The sequence below is a fragment of the Haliotis cracherodii genome, unplaced genomic scaffold (genome assembly GCF_022045235.1).
Source record: "Haliotis cracherodii isolate W230 unplaced genomic scaffold, xgHalCrac1.p SCAF_8, whole genome shotgun sequence".
Lineage (NCBI taxonomy): Eukaryota > Metazoa > Mollusca > Gastropoda > Lepetellida > Haliotidae > Haliotis > Haliotis cracherodii.
Window position 1 is genome coordinate 29,403,068 of NW_027266341.1, and position 25,673 is coordinate 29,428,740.

At 39.3% G+C, this 25,673-nt stretch overlaps 1 protein-coding gene across 4 annotated transcripts; it reads left to right on the forward strand.

The window, feature by feature from the left end:
• The first annotated feature begins 598 nt into the window (after positions 1-598).
• Positions 599-25,673, forward strand: LOC139449464 (uncharacterized). 4 transcript variants are annotated; one of them, XM_071230875.1, is made up of 8 exons: positions 599-750; positions 2,632-2,752; positions 3,182-3,441; positions 4,801-4,918; positions 6,970-7,035; positions 11,011-11,040; positions 13,691-13,924; positions 17,016-17,059. In XM_071230875.1, exons 2-8 carry the CDS (start codon positions 2,647-2,649, stop codon positions 17,033-17,035), a joined length of 834 nt encoding a protein of 277 aa, XP_071086976.1. In that variant the 5' UTR covers positions 599-750; positions 2,632-2,646; the 3' UTR covers positions 17,036-17,059. The 4 variants fall into 4 exon arrangements, with proteins under 4 accessions (XP_071086976.1, XP_071086975.1, XP_071086977.1 ...); XM_071230874.1 differs by lacking the exon at positions 17,016-17,059 and adding an exon at positions 16,341-16,437; XM_071230876.1 differs by lacking the exon at positions 17,016-17,059 and adding an exon at positions 11,250-11,307 and having other exon boundaries at positions 13,691-13,752.

The following is a 25,673-nucleotide window of genomic DNA, read 5'->3' on the forward strand; positions in this document are numbered from 1 at the left end:
GATTTTCATGATGTCAGTCACTGAATTGTCTGTTCAGACTCGATAATTTACAGACCGCTGTCATATAATTGGAATAATTTATTGCTGAATGTGGCATTAAACAACAAACAAACACATCTTATTCACCGAGGAAATATGTGCATAATCTTGAAAGTTAGAAAGATTTTACTTAATTCCTTGAAATCGTGGGTTTTTAACACGACGGTAGCCCTTATTTGTAAGTTTAAGGTCTAGTTTATATGTATTATTGCTAAAATATATTCACGCCTGCAACACATATGGGTCATACGATTTTTATTCAATGCAAGATCTCTGCTCAGATCTAACGTGTTTCTGTCTCAATCTTTCCGTTAACTTTGCTTCGCGCTGTGTACTGTTGTACTGTAAAAGCGTCAGCGCATTTCAAACGCAATACCAACGTTACTGTTGATGCTAACTTCACCTCAGCACACGTCGCTTGACAGGTAACACAAAGCTCATCACAGCGATAGCCCTTTTGTGGGTCCCTCTATAATATGATATCTGGCGGGTAAAGAATGTGTCACGCGCTGGTAAGGAGCTTGCATGTAACTATTGCGTATTGCTGCATGGAGCTATGAATGACGCCCAGTGAAAAAGTCGAACGTTTCCGGAGAAATGGGCATTCCCCTATGAGAATAGCGTGGATGAACGAGGAAGGGAGAAGTGGGAAGCAATCGTCATGAAGTTATACGAATTAATTCGAAGTTAAACTGTCAGTGCTGAGCGCTGGTGAGTATGACGTCAGTCTGCTTCATTACTATTAATCCTTCAAGGGTATATTCTTCTATATCCCCCACCTCCTACGCATGCTTAAGCACTAATCAAACCAGTCGGCAGGGCTAGTTTCACTTTCAGTTTGGAGACAGGTGTGGTTATTTACCTTTGTCTAATTGAACGACCAATTAAGACCACTGCACAACATCAGAAACCATATGATGGTCTCTGACAACATACACATTCGAACTGAATAACTTCAACAATAACTCCACAAATTAACGTTACAAAGTTTACACAACAGCCGCGTACAACAAAATCTTCGCATTTTTCAGCTATATATTTTTGGATCATTACATAGTCTACAAGCAGAAAATCTGGTTCACAGTTGAATAATCTGTCTGGCTTGGATTTCAGATAACGTGTTATTTTCATCAAACCACATCTCAAAAGTCTTTTCTCCTACACAAGACAGTATTTCTCAAAATGAGATTATGAGTCTATGATATACTTTTATAATTACTTGGTGCTTGAATATTTCCTTCCTTGTGCAGTGGACAAATAATATTGTTTTCCCACTGGGGAAGGAATGTTCCACGTGAAACAATTTATTAAACAGTTTTGTAAGAGTTAGTCTTACACCACCGTTCAATAGATATGGCCATGGTGATTTTATGACTACTTCTTCCTCTTTTTATGATTTTCCGATTTCACCCAGGGTCCTTTCTTACATTTTTAATAGAGACTGATCTTTTCAGTTCCAAATTCTCTTTTGTTTCCTGAAAGACAGCTTCTTCAAATAATTTCATGACCTCCTAAAGCATCAAAGTAAGTATTGGTAGCTCCACAAGCCCTCAAGGTTGCATATGTCTTCTGTTTTAGACACTCTGCTTTGTGATGTATTAAATGTAGGGTAGCCATGTAAATAATCTGACAAGTCATAACCATTATGATCGAAAGAGTCACAGAAACCAATAAACTCATAATTGGCACATCATTGATCTGAAACTAATGAACTAATGAAATCCAAAGTTTATGGATTTCTTTAATATTTTTAAATAATATTTTGCAATGAAACAAGCCCTGACCAATACATTACATATTTGTGCCTGTGTTTACGTCCTCAGTGTCAGAGTTTGATGTTAGGATGGGAGTTGTCTCCCCTTAAGTTTTCAAAATGTTAACGTAAATATCAATTAGGAATTTTGGAGTATTTGTTCCGACCGGAATTGCAAGTATTTGTGCCAAAATTCATGTATCCTTTCTCTCTCTGATGTGCACATCAAAGTGAATGTGAGAGACACATACGTCGCTTGTTGTTACTCATTATCCGGTAGGGGCGGTCGGGTAGCCTAGTGGTTAAAGCGTTCGCTCGTCACGCCGAAGACCCGGGTTCGATTCCCGACATTGGAACAATGTGTAAGGCCCATTTCTGGTGTCCCCTGCCGTGATATTGCTGGAATATTGCTGGAATATTGCTAAAAACGGCGTAAAACCATACTCACTCACTCACTCATTATCCGGTACCTCATACAACCACGGCTCTCATTCTGGTTACAGTAGTAAGTCCCTTTAGACCCATTTGTTGTCTGCTTGTGTCACAAGAACATTTGATCTAGAGATTGTTCTGGTTTGTGGACCCGAATTCTGCAGTCCTCCCGTAGGTCTTCGTGGAACAGTCAGCAGATTGTGAATGTGCAAACGATTCATGTTTCGGGGTCAAACAGTTTGCGAAGGAAAGAATATACATCTGGGAAAATATTCCAGTGTTAGTGAAAAAATGATAAAGGAAATAATATCCTTGGCAAAAAGTTCTCTTGTGGGGGAATAGATATCCCATTACAAATGTTCCATACACTCCCATCAAATAATAGCTTATTCCTCTTCATAATTCAGAGTCTCACATTAGGGATGGATGGGAAAGGCAAGAGGAGTGACAAAGACAAACGACCTGAAACAGAGCAAGCTAGATCAGATAGCCTGCCAGAAACCACCAGGCCATCAAATGTTCCTTCAGGTGTGTATACGTACCATTATAGATCATACATTATCGTATGAATGCACAGTTCCACAGTTGCAGGACCCTTGTTAAACCAGAGTTGATTCTAAATATACTTGCTACCTTTTCACATTCTTATAATTTATAATATAATAAAGGCAAAGTGCTTAATTACCAACGACCATGCCTTTCACTTGTTCGTGTTGCTCCGGTAATGTCCATGGTTCAGATTTCCCTTTATCCCGTTTCCTGTAAGACACATAAGACACTCAGTGCACGTGCAGTCCACACTTTCAACTCAAAATCACATAGAGAAGAGTCAACAATAATTTTCATCAGCAACATTTGATTATACATAACTTGTGACACGGCCCCAACTTTTATGGGGGAAAACTGTTTAAATACGAAATTTGTCAGAGATAAACTATAAACGTTTTTTCTCCAAAGGTCAACATTATTTTGAAATGGACAGTGCAGAAATCCATGAGACCGGCGATCTGTTGGAGGGGACCGTATCCAAAGTAAGTCAGCAGAGGGAGCATGCCAGCGACTCAACAGAGAGTTCTAGTTCAGAATCAGAGTTGGAGAGGGAAAAGGAACGTCTCCTCGCTGAAGAGAAGCGCCTGTCTAGAGCCCGCAGAAAACAACTCCGGGCTGAAATCAATGAGCTACAAGCTACAGTAGAGAATAAAAAGGTCCAGAAACAGGCAAGTGTGAAATCCAGGTTCCTAATGGAAATAGTTTCAACTAAAGAGGTTAACCCAGACGGTCTAAATAATAGTGAACATAGGTAACACACACAAACAGACACCAGCACACATGCATGCACCCCCCCCCCCCCCTACACACACACACAGAAATACACACACCCCAACACACATGCATGCACCCCACCACACACAGAAACACACACACACCAGTACACACGCATGCACACACATACACTATTTATTAAACAGTTGTGTTAGAGTTTGACGTTCACTACTGTTCAATTGATATAGTCATGGTGACTGTATGACTGCTTCTTCCTCTTTTTATGATTTTCCAATTTCACCTAGGGTCCTATCTTGCCTTTTTAATAGAGACCGTTCTTTTCAGGTCCAAATACTCTTTTGTTTTCGGAAAGACAGCTTCTTCAAATAGTTTCATGACCTCCTATAAGCATGATAAGTATCAAAGTTAGTAGTGATAGTTCTACAAGCCCTCAAGGCCGCATATGTCTTCTCTTTAAGACACTCTAGTCCTTAAGGACGTATTAAATGTTGGGAGGCCATGTAAATAATCTGACATGTCATTATCATAATGATCAAAAGAGTCACAGAAACCAATAAACTCATAATTGGCACATCATTGGATAAGATCTTAATCAAATGAACTAATGAAATCTATGTTGTTTAGATTCCTATAATATTCCAAAATAATATTTTGCTATAAAACAAGCCCAGACAAAAACATAACATATTTGTGCCTGTGTTTACATCAGTGTTTGATGTTCGGATGGGAGTTGTCTCCCCTTAAGTTTTCAAAATGTTAACGTAAATATCAAAAAGGAATTTTCACACATGGAGTATTTGTTCCGACTGGAATTGCAAGAATTTGTGCCAAAATCCATGTATCCTTTCTTTCTGTGATGTGCAGATCATAGTGAATGTGAGAGACACATACGTCGCTTGTTGTTACTCATTACTCGGTACCCCATACAACCACAGCTCTCATTCTGGTTACAGTAGTAAGTCCCTTTAGCCTCCATTTGTTGTCTGCTTGTGTCACAAGAACATATTTGATCTAGAGATTGTTCTGGTTTGTGGACCCGAATACTGCAGTCCTCCCGTAGGTCTTCGTGGAACAGTCAGCAGATTGTGAATGTGCAAACGATTCATGTTTCGGGGTCAAACAGTTTGTAATGGAAAGAATATACATCTGGGAAAATATTCCAGTGTTAGTAAAAAAATGATAAAGGAAATAATATCCTTGGCAAAAAGTTCTCTTGTGGGGGAATAGATATCCCATTACAAATGTTCCATACACTCCCATCAAATAATAGCTAATTCCTCTTCATAATTCAGAGTCTCACATTAGGGATGGATGGGAAAGGCAAGAGGAGTGACAAAGACAAACGACCTGAAACAGAGCAAGCTAGATCAGATAGCCTGCCAGAAACCACCATGACATCAATATCAAATGGTACGTACACTTACAGATCATGCATTATCGTATGAATGCGCAGCTCCACAGTTGCAGGACTCTTGCAGCTGACTACATTGGTGCACATCTGATAATGACTTATCGTGCAGCTGGCTTCATAACTGTATTTATCTTATAATGGGTAGGTTTCTCGGCAGGATAAAGCCAACGGATAAAAACGATATCCGTTGGGGTCATATGCGGATAGAGATGCAAATATCAAAGGTCAAGTGGGACTACTTTCGTTGTTTATAAACAAACTTGGCGTCGCCTTTGTCATTCGGCGATCCAGTCAGAATTAACCATCGGGAATCTGGATAAACTACAGGGATGATTGCTATCATTATCAAAAGAACACTCTAATATACTGAAAATCAGTGTCTAACTGTGATGTAGCTAAGGCATTTTATAAGTTTTGGCAACTTTGGAGATATAAATTTCGAAACAATTTTGCGAGGGCACGAGGCCTAGCCAAGCGGGATCAGTAGCCATATCTGTGCTTGTAGCCCTCTGCGACTTAAAACTTTCTCCACAAATTAAAGTAGTTGGATTTTGCCGAAATATGTTTGAATTGTTACCTTGTTTCGTTTAGTCGCTGTGTGTACATCTGACTACACTTCTTAACGTTATAACAGGACAGACCGACTGTCAACAACGTCTGACCGTGGCCGTGACGTTTCATAGACTAAGGTTAGAGTAGCTTCCCTTTGACAAAGGGCAGTTACTCTAGCGGACAGACCGATGGATTGTCGCGAAAGGCAATTAAAAACAACTGTTGTTTTGTGTATATGTTGTTCACCACTGTATAAGAAACAGATTTCATTTGGAACTATATTGGCTACTGTCACTGTCCGACTGACACATCACTTACCCTGTGACGTACTAAATATTAATGCGCCCATTCCAGGAAAACTCGCAATATTTCGGTAACGTTTGTGAGAGAGGGAAAGCGATTTTAAAGCACAGAATTAAAGAATGACATTATATGATAAAGAGGTTATCACGCTTGTGTGTTTGGGGATGGTAAATATCCTGTATCAGGAATAAACACTATGTATTTTGCTCGCCAAGGCTCGCTAAATACAATGTTTATTCCTAATGCAGGATATTTACCATCCCCAAACACACACGCGTGATAACCTCTATATATAATAATGCCCTGTCTTGTAGCTGGTTACATAAGTGTACATTTGATAATGCCTTATCTACAAGCTACAAGTTCTACACTTATGTACACTTATATAGCCAGATGGAAGATAAGGCATTATTATATGTACACTTATGTAGCCAGATGAAATATAGCATTTAGTTATTTATTTATGTAGCCAGCTACAAGACCTGAAATTATTATATGTAGACTTATGCAGTCAGCTACAAGACACAGCATTATTAATGCCACATAAGTGTACATACGAGAATAATGCCTTATCGTGCAGCTGGCTACATAATTGTACATATAATAATGCGGGGGGCCTACCTTTAGAATACAGTACCACAAACTTTTCAACTACGTGACAATACCCTATGACGTAATATGTAGTATACGTCACATCGGCGAAACAATGCCCTGTGACGTCAGGGTTCATTGAGTGTGCATAAGCTCCTCCTAGTGATCTATCATCTCTACACGAAATGTCATTAAATACGCCAAGCGCTGTGGAGAGTTTTGAATATTTGTTTACTGAATATAGCTTGCGGCGGCGCATTTTATTAAAGCACTTTTATTTTTTATAAATGCCTTATCGTGTAGCTGGCTACATAAGTGTACAAATAATAATGCCTTATCGTGCGGCTTGCTACATAAGTGTACATAATATAATGCCCTATCTTGTAGCTGGCTACATACGTGTACATATAATAATGCTGTATCTTGTAGCGGGCTACATAAGTGTACATATGACAATGCTCTTAATTATAGCTGGTTACATAAGTGCAAACATTCTAATAATTTCATAGTTTCACAGAATAAAAATCCCAAAATCAATATTATATAAATATGAAACATATTTGTTTCCACTACTCACTCATTAAATCTCTTTCCTTGGTTTCAGTTATTGGTATGAGTGGCGGACATGCAGAGAACTGTAACATTTATGGTCAGAACATACATGTAAATGGTAAGTAAAATTATGTAAATTGAATCATGAGGATGCCATGTTTTGCAACTTCGTAAGGTACAGAAAATCGACTCAGGCATAACAATTTGAGGTGTGATAGTGTGCTAAGCTAGCCATTTATACATATCCTTTGATCGCAAACACAACCATTTGCAACTTGAAACACCCTACCCAAAATGCAGCCAAGCCTTCAATCTTGTGTGTTCAAACCATGTGATGTTGCTCCCCATTACACTTCATCACCAAATAGAGGAAAGACCTGGACAAACCTGCTGTTTGCCAACTATGTGGTATTTTTTAACTTTTTATCAACCTGTATTTTGCAGTAGGTCAATATTCTACCTTGGCCAAAATGAGTTATACGCCATATTTCACTTCTACAATGACTGTCAATCTGTCCGACCTTAGTCGTATTAGTTGAGAAAGCCGTTCTACCTCATATTTCACCTCCATGGATCCTAGACTGAAAAGACAGAGCTGGCACGTATGCTTTGTGCTTTCTCCCTCTTTTGGACTTTACAACAGTTGACTTTTACCTCAACTCCTCGACCCAGAGGCCGTTCCCGTACCTGACGAGATGGTTCCATTCGCCATACCCTTCTCCATGGGACAATCGATATCGTCTGCTGTCATACCCTGCATGTCCACCTCTATGGGATGCCAATCTGCCTCGACATCGTCACCTTGTGCAACCACCCCGTATCGGGCGAGTACCTTCGCTCCCTCTGGTGTATTCGCTAATGATAAGGATCATAGTAATGTGGAGTCCATAGGTTGTTGTTGGATGGTGTCCCAGCTCTCACTGGATTCACCTCACAAGTTGGGCCCTTCGTCGATGTTTGAAATGCTGGGTGATGACCTAACCACTTTAATGCTTCAACCGGCTTCAACCGGCTTCAACCGGTCCACTGCATCTACACAGGATAAATCCTTTGCTGGACTAAGGAAATAGACTCCTGAAGAGTGCCCACCTTCCGATGTCATGTTCTCCCTGTCCACTGACTGTGGTCTTTGGCTACATAAGTTGGGTAATTAATCATCCTCCTTCCCTGTGGATGACAGGGATCTGTTTTCTGTTGACACTGCCATCCGTCATTCACTCTTGCTTCTCTCCCTCGCTATGTTGGCAAAACAGGCATTACTTGCTGCTCTCGACCACCCCACGATGTTGCATGAGGCACAGCTTTTCTCTGAGATGTATTTTCAGCAACAACACCTTGCTAACATTGTTTCTTTCTTGGCCCATGCTACAGGTATGTGTACCTTAATTCTCTGTTGGGGATATATTGCTCAGTCTTCTTGGGATTCTGAACATACTAGGCAACTCATGGTCGCTCCCATCCTCTTCAATCAGGTCATCCGGGATGTTCAAAAGGAAGTCGGTGATGCAGCACTGACGCAATTCATTGTTCAGGTGTTTAACTAACTGCAGGCGAAGCTGCCAAGGAAGAATTTGACGTTTCAGCCTTGGTGCAGTCTGCTTACTCATGCTAAATCTTCGCCTCACTTTCAACAGTGCCTTCCCGTCGTCATTCATTATCCTCCTGCCAGTCTACCAATTCTCAGAGACGCCATACAAAAACAGGTCATGAAGCATGCTGTTCAAGTCTTGGACACAGCCTCCATCATCAACATCTACTCAGATATTCAGTGCCAAAGAAGAGTCCACAAGTCAGCATGATATACAATATGCAGATCTTCAACACCCCGTACCTGGAACGTCCTCCTCACTTCTGCAATGTCTCTGTCAGCCGACTACGCACCACCTAAAGAATTTTATTGTAAGTGGAGATCTTCAAAATGCCTTTCTGCATGTCCAAATAAATTCATTATACTGCAGTTACCTCTGGTTTACTTCCAGGGACATTTCCAGTGGTCGGACCTGCCATTTGTGATTTCCATGGACGGGTTTCTTTAAATCTGGTTCACGAAGCCTGTCATTGCCTTTCTCCACCTGAGGGGAATCAGATTTGAACTGTAACTGGACGATTTTATACAGAGCCATGCCCAGCACAATGACTCGTACTTCTACAGCTGCTGTCCTTTACCCAGTCGCCTTTTGGTTCCGTTCTACCTTCTCCAGGCTTAAACTGATGCACATTTACCACCTCCCAGTACCAACAATGGGCACGAGATGGGTGTACTCGCCTCCACATGGACTCTGCATCATAATTGCTATCATGGCGGGATGCTTCTGGCATCGATGACGTTGCTGGTCTTCAACAGTTTGGACCCTAGGTACTGCCACTGCAAGTAAAAATCTAGTCAACAAAGATGAGCATTTCCTCCTGAATGTTCTACCTGTACACTACAATGGTTACAATTAAAGTCTTGATTGTCAGTCATGCTGTCCACGCCGTGATATAACTGGAATAATGTTTAAAGCGGCGTTAAGCCCAACACACTCACTCAGGCATGAGGTCTAATTGATGTACATGGTTATTCTCATCTGAGAACTGTTGTAGTCATTGGCACGATAACACAGTTATATGATGTAAAATGATTTCGTCATAGTCAAGGCTGGGTACACATTGGGGTTACACTGACGTGAATCAAGTTGCGTAACTAACTTGCGAGGTTTATGTTACCGCTATCAGATGTTAGTGGACGAATCGACCCCCCTCAATCCTGACTGTCGCTTAAAGTTTGCAATGTGTGAGACAGGATAAGTAATTTTTAAAAGTTTTAAGTTAAATTTAATAATTTATACTTATCCTGTCTCACTGGATATATTTCTGGATATAGTCCAACCCTTCTCTGGATCGATTCATCTGATTGGACCATGTGGACTTCAGCTTCAGAAGACAAGAATAAAGGCTTAGGCCTCATGTGACAGAAAAAGAGACAAATGCAATGTATGATACAGGATAATTATTAAATATTAATGTAAAATACACAATTTCAGGTACAAAGCCTTTTGTAAAAACATTATGAAGGAACGATTTAAGAATTGACTTATAATTTTCAATATCACTATTTTCGGCATCTGGAATATCAGCCAAATCACATTCCATAGTGTGTAAAAGGCAAATTAGTGATGAAAATTATATGAATGGATCACTGAAAATTGGTTATGACTCCAGATGTTTGCGAAAAAGGGTAAGTATGTCCTGCTCTACCGGTGGTGATTGGCACAATTGTTTTAATCAGCCCGCAAATCACCGGATGCAAATTAGCGTCAGCTACTCAACAAACTGGGCTTCAGTACAGCAAGGGGGAAATTGGGGAACCCCATTGACAGCCAGGGGGAATCCCCTTGAATCCTTGCATTTGATTGGACGATGCTTACTATAACCTTTAGCCTTGCAAAATCTATCTGCATGTGTAAAAGTATATGTAAAATTATGTAGTTTAATATACAGCAATATGTGCAGGTATTAATTTTGCAACAATAAAGTTCAGTTCATATACTCAAAACAGCAAAAGCCTTCTTAAATTTCATATAATACAACAATTACTACTCCCTTCTTGTCATCCATGTTTTATGGTTTAAACCTACACCTGTGTATTTGTCATTCATATGAATCCTCAGTTAATGACTTTATTACAGGTATAATTAGTGGTGGAACTACTCAGATAACATGACGACCACTATGCAAAATATCTCAATAACGTTCACTCCTGCCTCTGAGGGTGTCCAGGATATGTAGAAATGAGTGGTTTCATTTGGAATTTCTCATTGTCTTGGGTAACTATTAAATCTAAGATTGGGTTATAAATCCAGGTCTCACGTGGTGAATGTATTTCATGTTATGTACCGGTAATATGTACTGGCAGCGCAAGAGAGAAATGATCAGTTGATCAAAGAATTAACTGATAATGTGTTGATTGGTTATTCACTATTATCTTACATGGTGGATTTGGCAAAACGAAGTGTTTATATATGTAGGTTTACTAAGGCAGACATCAAACTTTTGAACTGGTCTCTAAAGTACTTCCCTTGTTTATATGACACAAGCTTTTCTTTTATTGCAGATACATGCCATCATCTTCAAGATCTTATTTGTGAGTATTTTCTGTATCCCTTAAAGTGTTTATTGTTCTTTTGTCGAACATGTCAGATTAAATTGTTTTCTTCTGTATAAAAGTGTGGATAATCAACAAATAAATGTACATTGACAAATAAGCAGCTGACACCTACAACCAGTCACCTAAATATTTGGAATCATTCAGCACACTTCATTCACATCAAACAATCAAATTTGTTGATGTAGGTTCCAGGACTATAATACACACAGTACTTCAACACTTCAAGCACATTCATCTAAAACGGTATGTTATTTGTTAGGGAAGAGAATATATGGATGTCAACTTCTTTATTATGGGGGCGGTTGGGTAGCCTAGTGGTTAAAGCGTCACGCCATCACGCCAAAGACCCAGGTTCGATTAGCGACATGGGTACAATGTGTGAAGCCCATTTCTGGTGTCCCCCGCCGTGATATTGCTGGAATATTGCTAAAAGCGGCGTAAAACCGTACTCACACACTCACTTTAGTATGAGGAACACAACGTTTCGGAGAAAATGCTTACTCCTTCATCAGAATGAATGCCATGAGGCAGAGAGCACTGAAGCAAATTGAGGCCCCGACAGAGTTCAAAGCAATAAGTCCAGGCAGATAGGTTCCCTGGTCACGGTTCATGGCTGGCTGGTGTCTCCTGATGTCAGTGGCTGCTTGTAGTTTTCTTTGTTGCCAGTCGCCAGTTGTTGATGATGGTAGACAGGACTTTGGTGGCTTCCCACATCATGTTATGGTTTTCGTTCTCCACCATGTGTTCAGAAATAGCAGATTTCAGGTCGAGTTTGTTAACAGAGATCCGATGATCTTTGAGTCTAATGACTAAGGGTTTCTCCAATGTACTGGTGGCCACAGTTGCAGGGTATCTGGTATATACATCCTCGGGAGTTGGGACTTTGTTTGCCTCTGCCATTAGCTTGTAGATGGGGTTTGATTGACTTGCCGCTAGAGAAGGTGACATCTATGCTGGCTTTGTTCTTGATGAGGCGGGAGATCTGATGAGTGACAGGGCCTTGGTAGGGTATGGTGATCAATTCTGATAGGCGCCACCTGAAACCATCCACAGATAAAACAAGCTATCATCACCACCCTGACCCGACGTGCCAAATCCTTTAGTCACCATGATGCCCTCAGCAGTGAACTGGACTACCTTCACTTCCCTCAACAGCTATCCTGCCCACCTAGTAAGACCCATCCGTAAGACCCTCAAGAACTCCTACCCCAGGCCCAAACCAGCTCCATCACCTATCAGAATCACTCTCTGCCTCATGGCATTCATTCACCTCATGAGGAGTAAGCACATACTCCGAAATGTTCTGTTACTCCTAATAAAGAAAGTCACGCCGAAGACCCAGGTTCGATTCCCGACATGGGTACAATGTGTGAAGCCCATTTCTGGTGTCCCCTGCCGTGATATTGCTGGAATATTGCTAAAAGCGGCGTAAAACCATACTCACTCACTCACTCATAATAAAGAAGTTGACATCCATATATTCTCTTCCTTAAATGTATCACTTCTAAATGCCTTTCAAACACCTGATGTTATTTGTTGGCTGCCAACATCTAACACTTTGTGCTAATGCTGCTGGAAAGACAAGTGAGGAAAGGAACCCTAAAGTACTGTCAAAAATGCTAGAAATGTGCTTACCTGACTTCATTTAACAAATTCAGATCACAGGGTTATGTAAATGGCATATATCAAAATATTGCAAATCTACCTAATCTAGCCTATCCTGACACTGCGATTAGCCTAAAAAGGTACTTTCACAGGTAAAATTATGATAAACAGAAAATATTTTTGTGTTGTCATGCATATGTGACACTTTGCATTTCTGTTAGAAATGTGTAATATGCACAAGAAAATGCGGACTGTCACATGTGGCATTAGTAAGGGGCGTGTACATAGATTACTTACAGATTGGTCTGGATGTTGGTCAGGAGGTGCTAATAGGAGCAGGGTGCTTAACATGCTTGATTTAGTGAATACGGTACATTAAACAATTTAAGTTGTAGCAGTATCACGAGGGATACATGTGGTTTTATGTGTCCCACGTTTGATTTTATACCAAGAGCTGGAGGCAAGTGGTATAAAACCTAAAGAGGGACCATAAAACCCCATGTACAAACCGTGATCCTGCAACAACAAATATTTCTTACTGACATGATTTAATATTACATTGTAAAAGAATCCAAACAAATTCAAAATTGATAGAAAACAGCTGTCGATTGAGCTGACGTTAGCTTGTAATTGACTTGTTAAAAGCGTCAAGCGTTTTGTTTTCAAGTGGAGTATAAGGGATTTATTCTCCTGCTGAGAAATTATTTCCCTCCAAAGCGGGTTATACAGTTTTTTACCAAGATCACATGGACCAATCAGTTTCTCATCATTCTGACATGGAGGTATGATAAATTATTTGATCAAGATCACATGAACCAATCATTCTGAGATGAAGGTATGATAATGGGCTGTGTTACATGAGGTAAATAACATGTACAGACAAGCAGCTGTAAACATACTTTACATCAATTACATATAGTGTGCTGACCAAACTATGACAATGCAAGGTTTTATGTTACATTATATTCCAGTTTAACTACAGTAACATGTGAATGCATTTTAGCAATTGTTTGGTTTTCAGCTGAAACAGGACTAATGATTAACTCAATGGATGCCAGCAAGCACGTGTCAACACACGCAGAGGGTGCTGCCTACAAGCATCTGGTGGAACAAGGCTGTGTGGTCATCAGGGGGAGATCAGGATCTGGGAAATCCCACATGGGATACACTCTGTTACAGAGGGCATCGAAGCAGTTCCCACGGAAACCAGTAAAGATCTCATCACCTGATGAATGGAACTATCTACCCAAATCAAGTAATGCTAAATCTGATGTTGCTATTGACAAATACATTGTCATGATTGATGATATTTTCGGATCTACTAATCTGATCCAACAAAATTTGGACCAGTGGAGACAGAAATTTGACCTTGTGTGGCCTCAGGTGGAATCTGGACAAATCTGGTTAGTGATAACAACAAGACCAGAAATAATTACCCAGGCAGGATCAAGCTTTCATAGGTATAACATATTTACATCTTCAGGATGTATCCTTTTGGATGAAAAATTACACTGTCTCACAGAGGACGAAAAATTGGAATTTTTGGACAAACTGTGTGGAAAATATATAGCATATGAGGCAAGAATTGGGATAGCCGAGATAGACACTGCTCTGGGCTTTCCACAATGTTGTATATATTTTGCTTCTCATAAACACATACAGGAAAGAGGCTTATTCTTTTTCCTCAATCCCTTTGAATTTATCAAACAAGAGATTGACTCTGTGAAAAGGAGTCAACGAGATAGCTATTGTGTGTTGCTCATGGTTCTGGCATATGATGGATGGCTTCCAAAAGGACTTGTGAAAACAATTAGTCCTCCTGAAGAGTTTACAAGTCGATGTAAGCAAATGATGAAAGCTTCTGGTTTGAAGGAGGAACCAAATATGAAGGATATTCTTCAATCTTTATGTGGTGTTTACCTGGTCAGCGATGGGAATGGTTATCAGTTCTCACACAGGTCAATACATGATGTCTTGTTTGTGGATTTATGTGAGTCATACCCTGATTTGGGAATAGACTTGAGCACGCCATCTATGTTAGTTGAATATGTTCGAACTACAGATCGTAGATGTGATATGCTAAATGTGGTTGTTTTGGATAAAGAATATTATCCAAAACTGGCAAACAAACTGAGAGAATATCTGTCGGACGACGACAGTCGATACATTGTATTGGACCACCCTTCACTTAACGATGAAAACATTGTAATGCTTTTTAGAGGATGGAATATTAGCATGGTACCATTGCGAGTGGAAAAGAATTTGTGGAAGTTTTATATGGACGATGAATTTTCTACTTTCTGTAATGTATGTGAAATCTCTGTTTCTGATATGTCACACATCAATCACATTAGGTATAGTTATTTTCTCTCTTATGCCATAATGGCAGGTATGACAAAGTTTGCTGAACACATCATTCACAAAGTCAGTACTGCCACTGATGCTGAAACCCAGTCTATGCTTGACGAAGCCTTAGTGTGTGCTGTGTGCATGGGCCAAAACGGTGTAGTTGACAAATTGTTTAGAAAAGGAGCACAACCATCACAGATATGTCTTGATGTTCTCAGTGCTTCACCAGTTATGAATTTAAAAAATTCCTCAAAGTTGGTAAAAATGATCAAACCAACACCGGATCACCTGAAACATATTTTCGCCAGTGTAGTTCTGCATTGCAATGTAACTTTCCTCAGAATTATAATTAAAATGTGCACTGAAATATTGGAAAATCCCAAACATAATTACAGCCAAGCCATTTTAGGTCTTTGTACAATTCTAAATAGAAATGTTGCATTCAAAACATTTTACATTGTCAGGCTAAACAACAAATTACATGAAGATATATCCAGGACATTTTCCAGAGCTGTTGATGTTATGTCACTTCTTCACAAGGCAGGGGGAATCATGGATATTGATGAAATGTTTACTCTCGCAACTCAAAAATACGCCCCAGATACATTGATAGAATTTATCCGTGTGGGTTTTCAGATTCCCCCTGCTCATCATGATGATATACAATCCAGTGTGTGTCACAGTAAGAAGTTCCATCAACTATTAGAATCTTTGATCGACAAACTAGCTCCAGTACAAATAAAAGACAAAACTGTGAAAACTCTTCTGCATAAAGCAGCATGGAGTCAGTGCAAGATATGTATCAAGATGTTGATTTCAGATGTGGAAGGAACTGACAGTGACGGTAACACAGCTTTACACTGCATGATAAAATCTGATGAAAATCACGACCATGAAGTGTTAGAATTATTAATGGAAAAGACCAATCACAGACACATAAAGAACAAAAGGGGTGAGTTACCTCTCCACATTGCAGTAAGTAGACAGTGTAAGGAGTGTATCAGTCATTTGCTCAGGGAGGCTGATGTAAGTAAGGATCATGCAGGTAATCCTGTACACTGTACAATTGATGAACGAGCTTCACACCATAGAGATGAATCACGTGAACATGTCTTCCATGTTGGGAAAGGGTCAGATGTGATTTTGAGACAGACAAAGACACCATGTAAAGAACGTGGGGAACTGTTGCAACCAATATCTGATATAAATGATCGGGATGAGGCTGGGAACACTGCACTGCACTATCTGCATCCTGATAAAAGTTATCTTCTGACCGAAGTTGAACATGTTTGCCAAGAAACGTGTCAGCTCTTTCTTGACAGTGGGGCAGATGTGCACATAAAGAACAAGGATGGAAAGACAGCTCTGCACTTGGCAGCAAAGGCAAATTGTGAAAGATGTGTGAAAATATTGCTCCCAATATCTGATATAAATGATCAGGATGAGTTGGGGAACACTGCACTGCACTATCTCATTCACAATGAATCATATCATTATGGAAGGAATGAATGTTTAGACCATGAAACATATCAGCTCTTTCTTGACAGTGGGGCAGATGTGCACATAAAGAACAAGGATGGAAAGACAGCTCTGCACTTGGCAGCAAAGGCAAATTGTGAAAGATGTGCGAAAAATTTGCTCCCAATGTCTCATATAAATGATCAGGATGAGGTGGGGAACACTGCACTGCACTATCTTATTCACAATGAATCATATCATTATGGAAGGAATGAATGTTTAGCCCATGAAACATATCAGCTCTTTCTTGACAACAGGGCAGATGTGCACATAAAGAACAAGGAAGGAAAGACAGCTCTGCACTTGGCAGCAAAGGCAAATTGTGAAAGATGTGTGAAAATATTGCTCCCAATATCTGATATAAATGATCAGGATGAGTTGGGGAACACTGCACTGCACTATCTCATTCACAATGAATCATATCATTATGGAAGGAATGAATGTTTAGCCCATGAAACATATCAGCTCTTTCTTGACAGTGGGGCAGATGTGCACATAAAGAACAAGGAAGGAAAGACAGCTCTGCACTTGGCAGCAAAGGCAAATTGTAAAAGCTGTGTGGAAATGTTGCTCCCAATGTCTGATATAAATGATCAGGATGAGTTGGGGAACTCTGCACTGCACTATCTGAATCATTATCAAAGTTATGATCTGACCAAAGTTGAATGTGTTTGCCAAGAAACGTGTCAGATCTTTCTTGATAATGGGGCAGATGTGCACATAAAGAACAAGGAAGGAAAGACAGCTCTGCACTTGGCAGCAAAGGCAAATTGTAAAAGCTGTGTGGAAATGTTGCTCCCAATGTCTGATATAAATGATCAGGATGTGGTGGGGGACACTGCACTGCACTATCTGCATCATTATCAAAGTTATGGTCTGATCATAGTTGAACGTGTTTGCCAAGAAACGTGTCAGATCTTTCTTGATAATGGGGCAGATGTGCCCAAAAAGAACAAGGAAGGAAAGACAGCTCTGCACTTGGCAGCAAAGGCAAATTGTAAAAACTGTGTGGAATTGTTGCTCCCAATGTCTCATATAAATGATCAGGATGAGTTGGGGAACACTGCACTGCACTATCTGAATCATTATCAAAGTTATGGTCTGACCAAAGTTGAACGTGTTTGCCAAGAAACTTGTCAGATCTTTCTTGATAATGGGGCAGATGTGCACATAAAGAACAAGGAAGGAAAGACAGCTCTGCACTTGGCAGCAAATGCAAACTGTAAAAACTGTGTGGAAATGTTGTTACCAATGTCTCATATAAATGATCAGGATGAGTTGGGGAACACTGCACTGTACTATCTGAAACATTATAAAAGTTATGATCAGACCAAAGTTGAACGTGTTTGCCAAGAAACGTGTCAGATCTTTCTTGATAATGGGGCAGATGTGCACATAAAGAACAAGGAAGGAAAGACAGCTCTGCACTTGGCAGCAAATGCAAACTGTAAAAACTGTGTGGAAATGTTGTTACCAATGTCTCATATAAATGATCAGGATGAGTTGGGGAACACTGCACTGTACTATCTGAAACATTATAAAAGTTATGATCAGACCAAAGTTGAACGTGTTTGCCAAGAAATGTGTCAGATCTTTCTTGATAATGTGGCAGATGTGCACATAAAGAACAAGGAAGGAAAGACAGCTCTGCACTTGGCAGCAAAGGCAAATTGTAAAAACTGTGTGGAAATGTTGTTACCAATGTTCGATATAAATGAACAGGATTGGGCGGGTAACACTGAACTGCACTATCTCATTCACAATGAATCCTATTATGGAAGGAATGAATTTTTAGACCATGAAACATATCAGCTCTTTCTTGATAATGGGGCAGATGTGCACATAAAGAACAAGAAAAGAAAGACAGCTCTGCACTTGGCAGCAAAGGCAAATTGTGAAAGATGTGTGAAAATGTTGCTCCCAATGTCTGATGTAAATGAACAGGATTGGGCGGGGAACACTGCACTGCACTATCTCATTCACAAACTATCATATTTTGATGTAAGGAAGGAATGTTTAGACCATGAAACATATCAGCTCTTTCTTGACAGTGGGGCAGATGTGCACATAAAGAACAAGGAAGGAGAGACAGCTCTGCACTTGGCAGCAAAGGCAAATTGTGAAAGATGTGTGAAAATGTTTCTGCCAATGTCTGATATAAATGATAAGGATGAGGTGGGGAACACTGCACTGCACTATGTCATTCACAATGAATCATATCATTATGAAAGGAATGAATGTTTAGACCATGAAACATATCAGATCTTTCTTGACAGTGGGGCAGATGTGACCATGAAGGACAAGGAAGGAAAGACAGCTCTGCACTTGGCAGCAAAGGCAAATTGTGAAAGATGTGTGAAAATATTGCTCCCAATGTCTGATGTAAATGATAAGGATGAGGCGGGGAACACTGCACTGCACTATCTCATTCCCAAAGTATCACATTTTGATGAATCATATCATTATGGAAGGAAGGAATGTTTAGACCATGAAACATATCAGCTCTTTCTTGACAACGGGGCAGATATGACCATCAAGGACAAGAAAGGACAGACAGGTCTGCTCCTGGTGGCTATGGCAAATTGTAAAAGATGTGTGAAAATGTTGCTGCCAATGTCTGATGTAAATGATAAGGATGAGGCGGGGAACACTGCACTGCACTATCTCATTCCCAAAGTATCATTTTTTGATGAATCACATCATTATGGAAGGAAGGAATGTTTAGACCATGAAACATATCAGCTCTTTCTTGACAACAGGGCAGATGTGACCATAAAGAACAAGGAAGGACAGACAGCTCTGCACTTGGCAGCAAAGGCAAATTGTAAAAACTGTGTGGAAACGTTGCTCCCAATGTCTGATATAAATAATCAGGATGAGTTGGGGAACACTGCACTGCACTATCTCATTCACAATAAATCATATCATTATCGAAGAGATCAATGTTTAGACCATGAAACATATCAGCTCTTTCTTGATAATGGGGCAGATGTGCACATAAAGAACAAGGAAGGACAGACAGTTCTGTCTACAGCAACTTGGACAAATTGTAAAAACTGTGTGGAAATGTTGCTGCCAGTGTTAGATATAAGTGATCAGGATAAGGTTGGGGACACTGCACTGCACTTTCTGCATCATTATCAAAGTTATCATCTGACCAAAGTTGAACGTGTTTGCCAAGAAATGTGTCAGCTCTTTCTTGCCAATAGGGCAGATGTGCACATGAAAAACAACGAAGGAAAGACATATCTGCACTTGGCAGCAAAGGCAAATTGTAAATTCTGTGTGGAAATGTTGTTACAAATGTTAGATATAAATGAACAGGATTGGGCGGGGAACACTGCACTGCACTATCTCATTCACAATGTATCATATTTTGATGGAAGGAATGAATGTTTAGACCATGAAACATATCAGTTCTTTCTTAACAGTGGGGCAGATGTGCACATAAAGAACAAGGAAGGAGAGACAGCTCTGCACTTGGCAGCAAAGGCAAATTGTGAAAGATGTGTGAAAATATTGCTCCCAATATCTCATATAAATGATCAGGATGAGGTGGGGAACACTGCACTGCACTATCTCATTCACAATGAATCATATCATTGTGGAAGGAAGGACTGTTTAGACCATGACACATATCAGCTCTTTCTTGACAAGGGGGCAGATGTGCACATAAAGAACAAGGATGGAAAGACAGCTCTGCACTTGGCAGCAAAGGCAAATTGTGAAAGATGTGTGAAAATATTGCTCCCAATATCTGATATAAATGATCAGGATGAGGTGGGGAACACTGCACTGCACTATCTCATTCACAATGAATCATATCATTATGGAAGGAATAAATGTTTAGCCCATGAAACATATCAGCTCTTTCTTGACAGTGGGGCAGATGTGCACATAAAGAACAAGAAAAGAAAGACAGCTCTGCACTTGGCAGCAAAGGCAAATTGTGAAAGATGTGTGAAAATATTGCTCCCAATATCTGATATAAATGATCAGGATGAGTTGGGGAACACTGCACTGCACTATCTCATTCACTATGAATCATATAATTATGGAATGAATGAATGTTTAGCCCATGAAACATATCAGCTCTTTCTTGACAGTGGGGCAGATGTGCACATAAAGAACAAGGAAGGAGAGACAGCTCTGCACTTGGCAGCAAAGGCAAATTGTAAAAACTGTGTGGAATTGCTGCTCCCAATATCTGATATAAATGATAAGGATGAGGCTGGGAACACTGCACTGCACTATGCCATTCACAATGAATTATTACATTATGGAAGGAATGACTGTTTAAACCATGAAACATATCAGCTCTTTCTTGATAATGGGGCAGATGGGCACAAAAAGAACAAGGAAGGAGAGACAGCTCTGCACTTGGCAGCAAAGGCAAATTGTGAAAGATGTGTGAAAATGTTTCTCCCAATGTCTGATGTAAATGATCAGGATGAGGTGGGGAACACTGCACTGCACTATCTCATTCACAATGAAACATATTATTATGTATGGTATAAATGTTTAGCCCATGAAACATATCAGCTCTTTCTTGACAGTGGGGCAGATGTGCACATAAAGAACAAGGAAGGAAAGACAGCTCTGCACTTGGCAGCAAAGGGAAATTGTGAAACATGTTTTGCTACCATTGTCTGATAATGGATCAGGATGGGGAACACTACACTATCTAAGTTGCAGTCATTCATTATTTGTGGAAGGCTTAAACATTCAGACCATGAAACATGTCATCTCTTTCTTGACAAGGGGCAGATGTACACACCAGGTCAAGAAAAAAACCAGACAATTCATGTGGCAGCAGAGGCAATAATTATTTGGCATTTCCTGCTGTTCATATCACAGAAGCAAGACAAGCGGGTGAAATTTGTTTGACGGGAAAGTAAACAAAATTTCTCTAGACAGTCGTATATATATATATATTCTATCTTTATGAAATGAAACTGTTTAATGTGTTTGATGCTTATGTAAACATAATTTGAAATCAAATTTCTGTCACCTGGGGTCATCACTGGTGCAGAGGGAGTTTGGAGAAAAAACACAGCTCATAATTGTGTATAAATAAGAAACTCAGCCTACATCTGCTTGAAAAAATATAACTCAGCCTCAATAAAATAGTCCTGACCGCAATATGGCTGTGCTAATCAGTACAGAGTATATCGTGAGCAAAGCCATAATCTTTGACAGTGAGAAATGATCATGAGAAACAGTATGCCTGTAACTGCATTTATTAATAATCATTTCAAATCTTTCATTTCAAGAGGCCATAAACAATTGTTGACTGAGATGTGAAATGACCAAAACAGCATCATTTACCCTAACTTGGTAAAGAAATACAATATAAACATATGTTTAAAGATAAATAGTTTATTGCTATAACCTAAATTGGCGAGCAAAAGAAACGTTACCAACAACATTGTTTGTTCCCAAAAACAGAACAGGACCCATGTCAAGGAAGATGTGTTCACTGTCAAAAGATATGAACTGTTAACATCATTATGTACATCAAACAAGTTCTGTCATGAAAATCATGTTGGCCTAAAATGTACCCCCATTGCAGTTTAAGATGCATCAGTTGTGAGGATGAAGGGTTTGTTTTGGATTGACAGGAGTACAGTTGACACTTTGTACATGGATGTATTGTGACCGTATTGACAGGAGTAAAGTTGATGCTTTGTACATAGATGCATTGTAACTGTATTGACAGGAGTAAAGTTGACACTTTGTAAATAGATTCGTTTTGACCGCATTGACAGGAGTAAAGTTGACACGTTGTACATAGATGTATTGTAACTGTATTGACAGGAGTAAAGTTGACACTTTGTACATAGATGCATTGTAACTGTATTGACAGGAGTAACGTTGACGCTTTGTACATAGATGCATTGAAACTGTATTGAGAGGAGAAAAGGTAACACTTTTGACATAGATGTATTGTAACTGTATTGACAGGAGTAAAGTTGACACTTTGTACATAGATGTATTGTAACTGTATTGAGAGGAGAAAAGGTAACACTTTGTACATAGATGTATTGTAACTGTATTTACTGGAGTAAAGTTGACACTTTGTACATAGATGCATTGTAGCTGTATTGAGAGGAGTAAGTTGACGCTTTGTACATAAATGTATTGTAACTGTTTTGACAGGAGTGAAGATGAACATAGATGTATTGTAACTGTATTGACAGGAGTGGAGATGACACTTTGAACATAGATGTATTGTAACTGTATTGAAAGGAGCAAATTGACACTTTGTACATAGATTCGTTATGACTGTATTGATAGGAGTGAAGATGACACTTTGTACATAGATGTATAGTAACTGTATTGAGAGGAGCAAAGTTGACACTTTGTACATAGATTCGTTATGACTGTATTGACAGGAGTAAAGGTAACACTTTGCACATAGATGTATTGTGACTGTATTGACTGGAGTAAAGTTGACACTTTGTACAGAAATTCATTGTAACTGTATTGACAGGAGTAAAGATGACACTTTGTACATAGATGTATTGTAACTGTATTGAGAGGAGTAAAGTTGACACTTTGTACATAGATGTATTGTAACTGTATTGACTGGCGTAAAGTTTATACTTTGTACATAGATGTATCGTAACTGAATTGACAGGAGTAAAAGTAACACTTTGTACACAGATGCATTGAGTCTGTATTGACAGGAGTAACGTTGACGCTTTGTACATATATGCATTGTAACTGTATTGACAGGAGTAAAGTTGACACTTTGCACATAGATGTATTGTAACTGTATTGAGTGGAGCAAAGTTGGCGCTTTGTACATAGATGCATTGAGTCTGTATTGACAGGAGTAACATTGACGCTTTGTACATAGATGTATTGAAACTGTATTGAGAGGAGAAAAGGTAAGACTTTTTACATAGATGCATTGTAACTGTTTTGACAGGAGTAAAGTTGACACTTTGTACATAGATGTATTGTAACTGTACTGAGAGGAGCAAAGCTGGCGCTTTGTACATAGATGTATTGAGTCTGTATTGAGAGGAGTAACATTGACGCTTTGTACATAGATGCATTGAAACTGTATTGAGAGGAGAAAAGGTAACACTTTTGACATAGATGTATTGTAACTGTATTGACAGGAGTAAAGTTGACACTTTGTACATAGATGTATTGTAACTGTATTGAGAGGAGCAAAGTTGACACGTTGTACATAGATGCATTGTAACTGTATTGAGAGGAGCAAAGATGGTGCTTTGTACATAGATGTATTGAGTCTGTATTGACAGGAGTAAAGTTGACGCTTTGTACATAGATGCATTGAAACTGTATTGAGAGGAGAAAAGGTAACACTTTTTACATAGATGCATTGTAACTGTTTTGACAGGAGTAAAGTTGACACTTTGTACATAGATGTATTGTAACTGTACTGAGAGGAGCAAAGTTGGCGCTTTGTACATAGATATATTGAGTCTGTATTGAGAGGAGTAACGTTGACGCTTTGTACATAGATGCATTGAAACTGTATTGAGAGGAGAAAAGGTAACACTTTTGACATAGATGTATTGTAACTGTATTGACAGGAGTAAAGTTGACACTTTGTACATAGATGCATTGTTACTGTATTGACAGGAGTAAAGTTGACACTTTGTACATAGATGTATTGTAACTGTATTGAGAGGAGCAAAGTTGACGTTTTGCACATATATTAGTTATGACTGTATTGACAGGAGTGAAGATGACACTTTATACATAGATGTATTGTAACTGTTTTGACTAGAGTAAAGTTGACACTTTGTGAATAGATGCGTTGTAACTGTATTGACAGGAGTAAAGTTGACACTTTGTACATAGATGTATTGTTACTGTATTGACAAGAGTAAAGATTACACGTTGTACATAAATGTGTAACCGATGTATGGTGGCTGTACTCACCAGAGGAAAGTTGACTCACAAAATAATATTTCTTTGTTATAGTTAGTAAATATATGTACAGCTAGATTGAAGTTGTACATAGATGCATTGTTCATATGTTGGATGAAGTAAAAGAGTTTGTAAACAGATGCACTGTGACTGTACCCATTAGGATAAAGTTGACACTATGTCAATAGACGGATAAAAATGCATTATACTTTTGTACACTTTGTGAATATTGACTTTAATTATTGTAGCAGAGTGTTGATATGGACACACTGGAAATGTATTGACTATAAAAAGATACAATCCTACTGTACCGACTACAGTAAAGTTTACGCTTTCCAAATAGACACATAGTTTTGTTTGTTGTTTAACGCCGCACTCAGCAATATTCCAGCTATATGACGGCGGTCTGTAAATAATCGAGTCTGGACCAGACAATCCAGTGATTGACATCATGACCATCGATCCAAGCAATTGGGATACAATGACATGCATCCAACAAGTCAGCGAGCCTGACCACCCGATCCCGTTAGTCGCCTTTTACGACAATCATAGTCGCCTTCTACAGCAAGTATGGGTTGTTGAAGACCTATTCTACCCCGGAACGGGTCGGACACATAGTACATGAAACTACATGTACTGACTGTAGTAAAATTGACACGTCTGGTTCAGACTCTCTCGCACTGGATTGTCTGGCCACAACTTGGTGTTAGGCAACAAACACATTATTTTTCATGCAAATTGTTTGATTGGCGGTTGCTACTCACGGGTAGCGAACTTTTTTGCAAACACCTGGTGTCATCAGTGATTTTTAGCGATCCTGACATATAATTTTCACCACTAGAAGCCTGTAGACATTATTTCGGCAGCAATTCAGGAATGATTGTGCTCTGGTGTTGACTTTTTATATTGTACACGGGTGAATGTGTAAATGTATTTGCAGGAGCAAACTTGACCTTACATAGGCACGTTAGCAACTGGACTCTGTGTAGTCGTTTGGCACTTTGCATTGTCATTGGTTTGGCAAGTTTATTTGATTGGACCTGCGTGACTGGAGTAAAATTGATACTTTGAGACATAAATAAGATGTACTGATAATCATTGTATAATTATTGACCAACATTAGACATAATTTGTACTGTGTACATTTCTCTGTAATTATCTATCGTCCTTTCTCTTTGACAGATTCCATACTACTGTTTTTTTTCACTTGATTGTTTGTCAGTTTC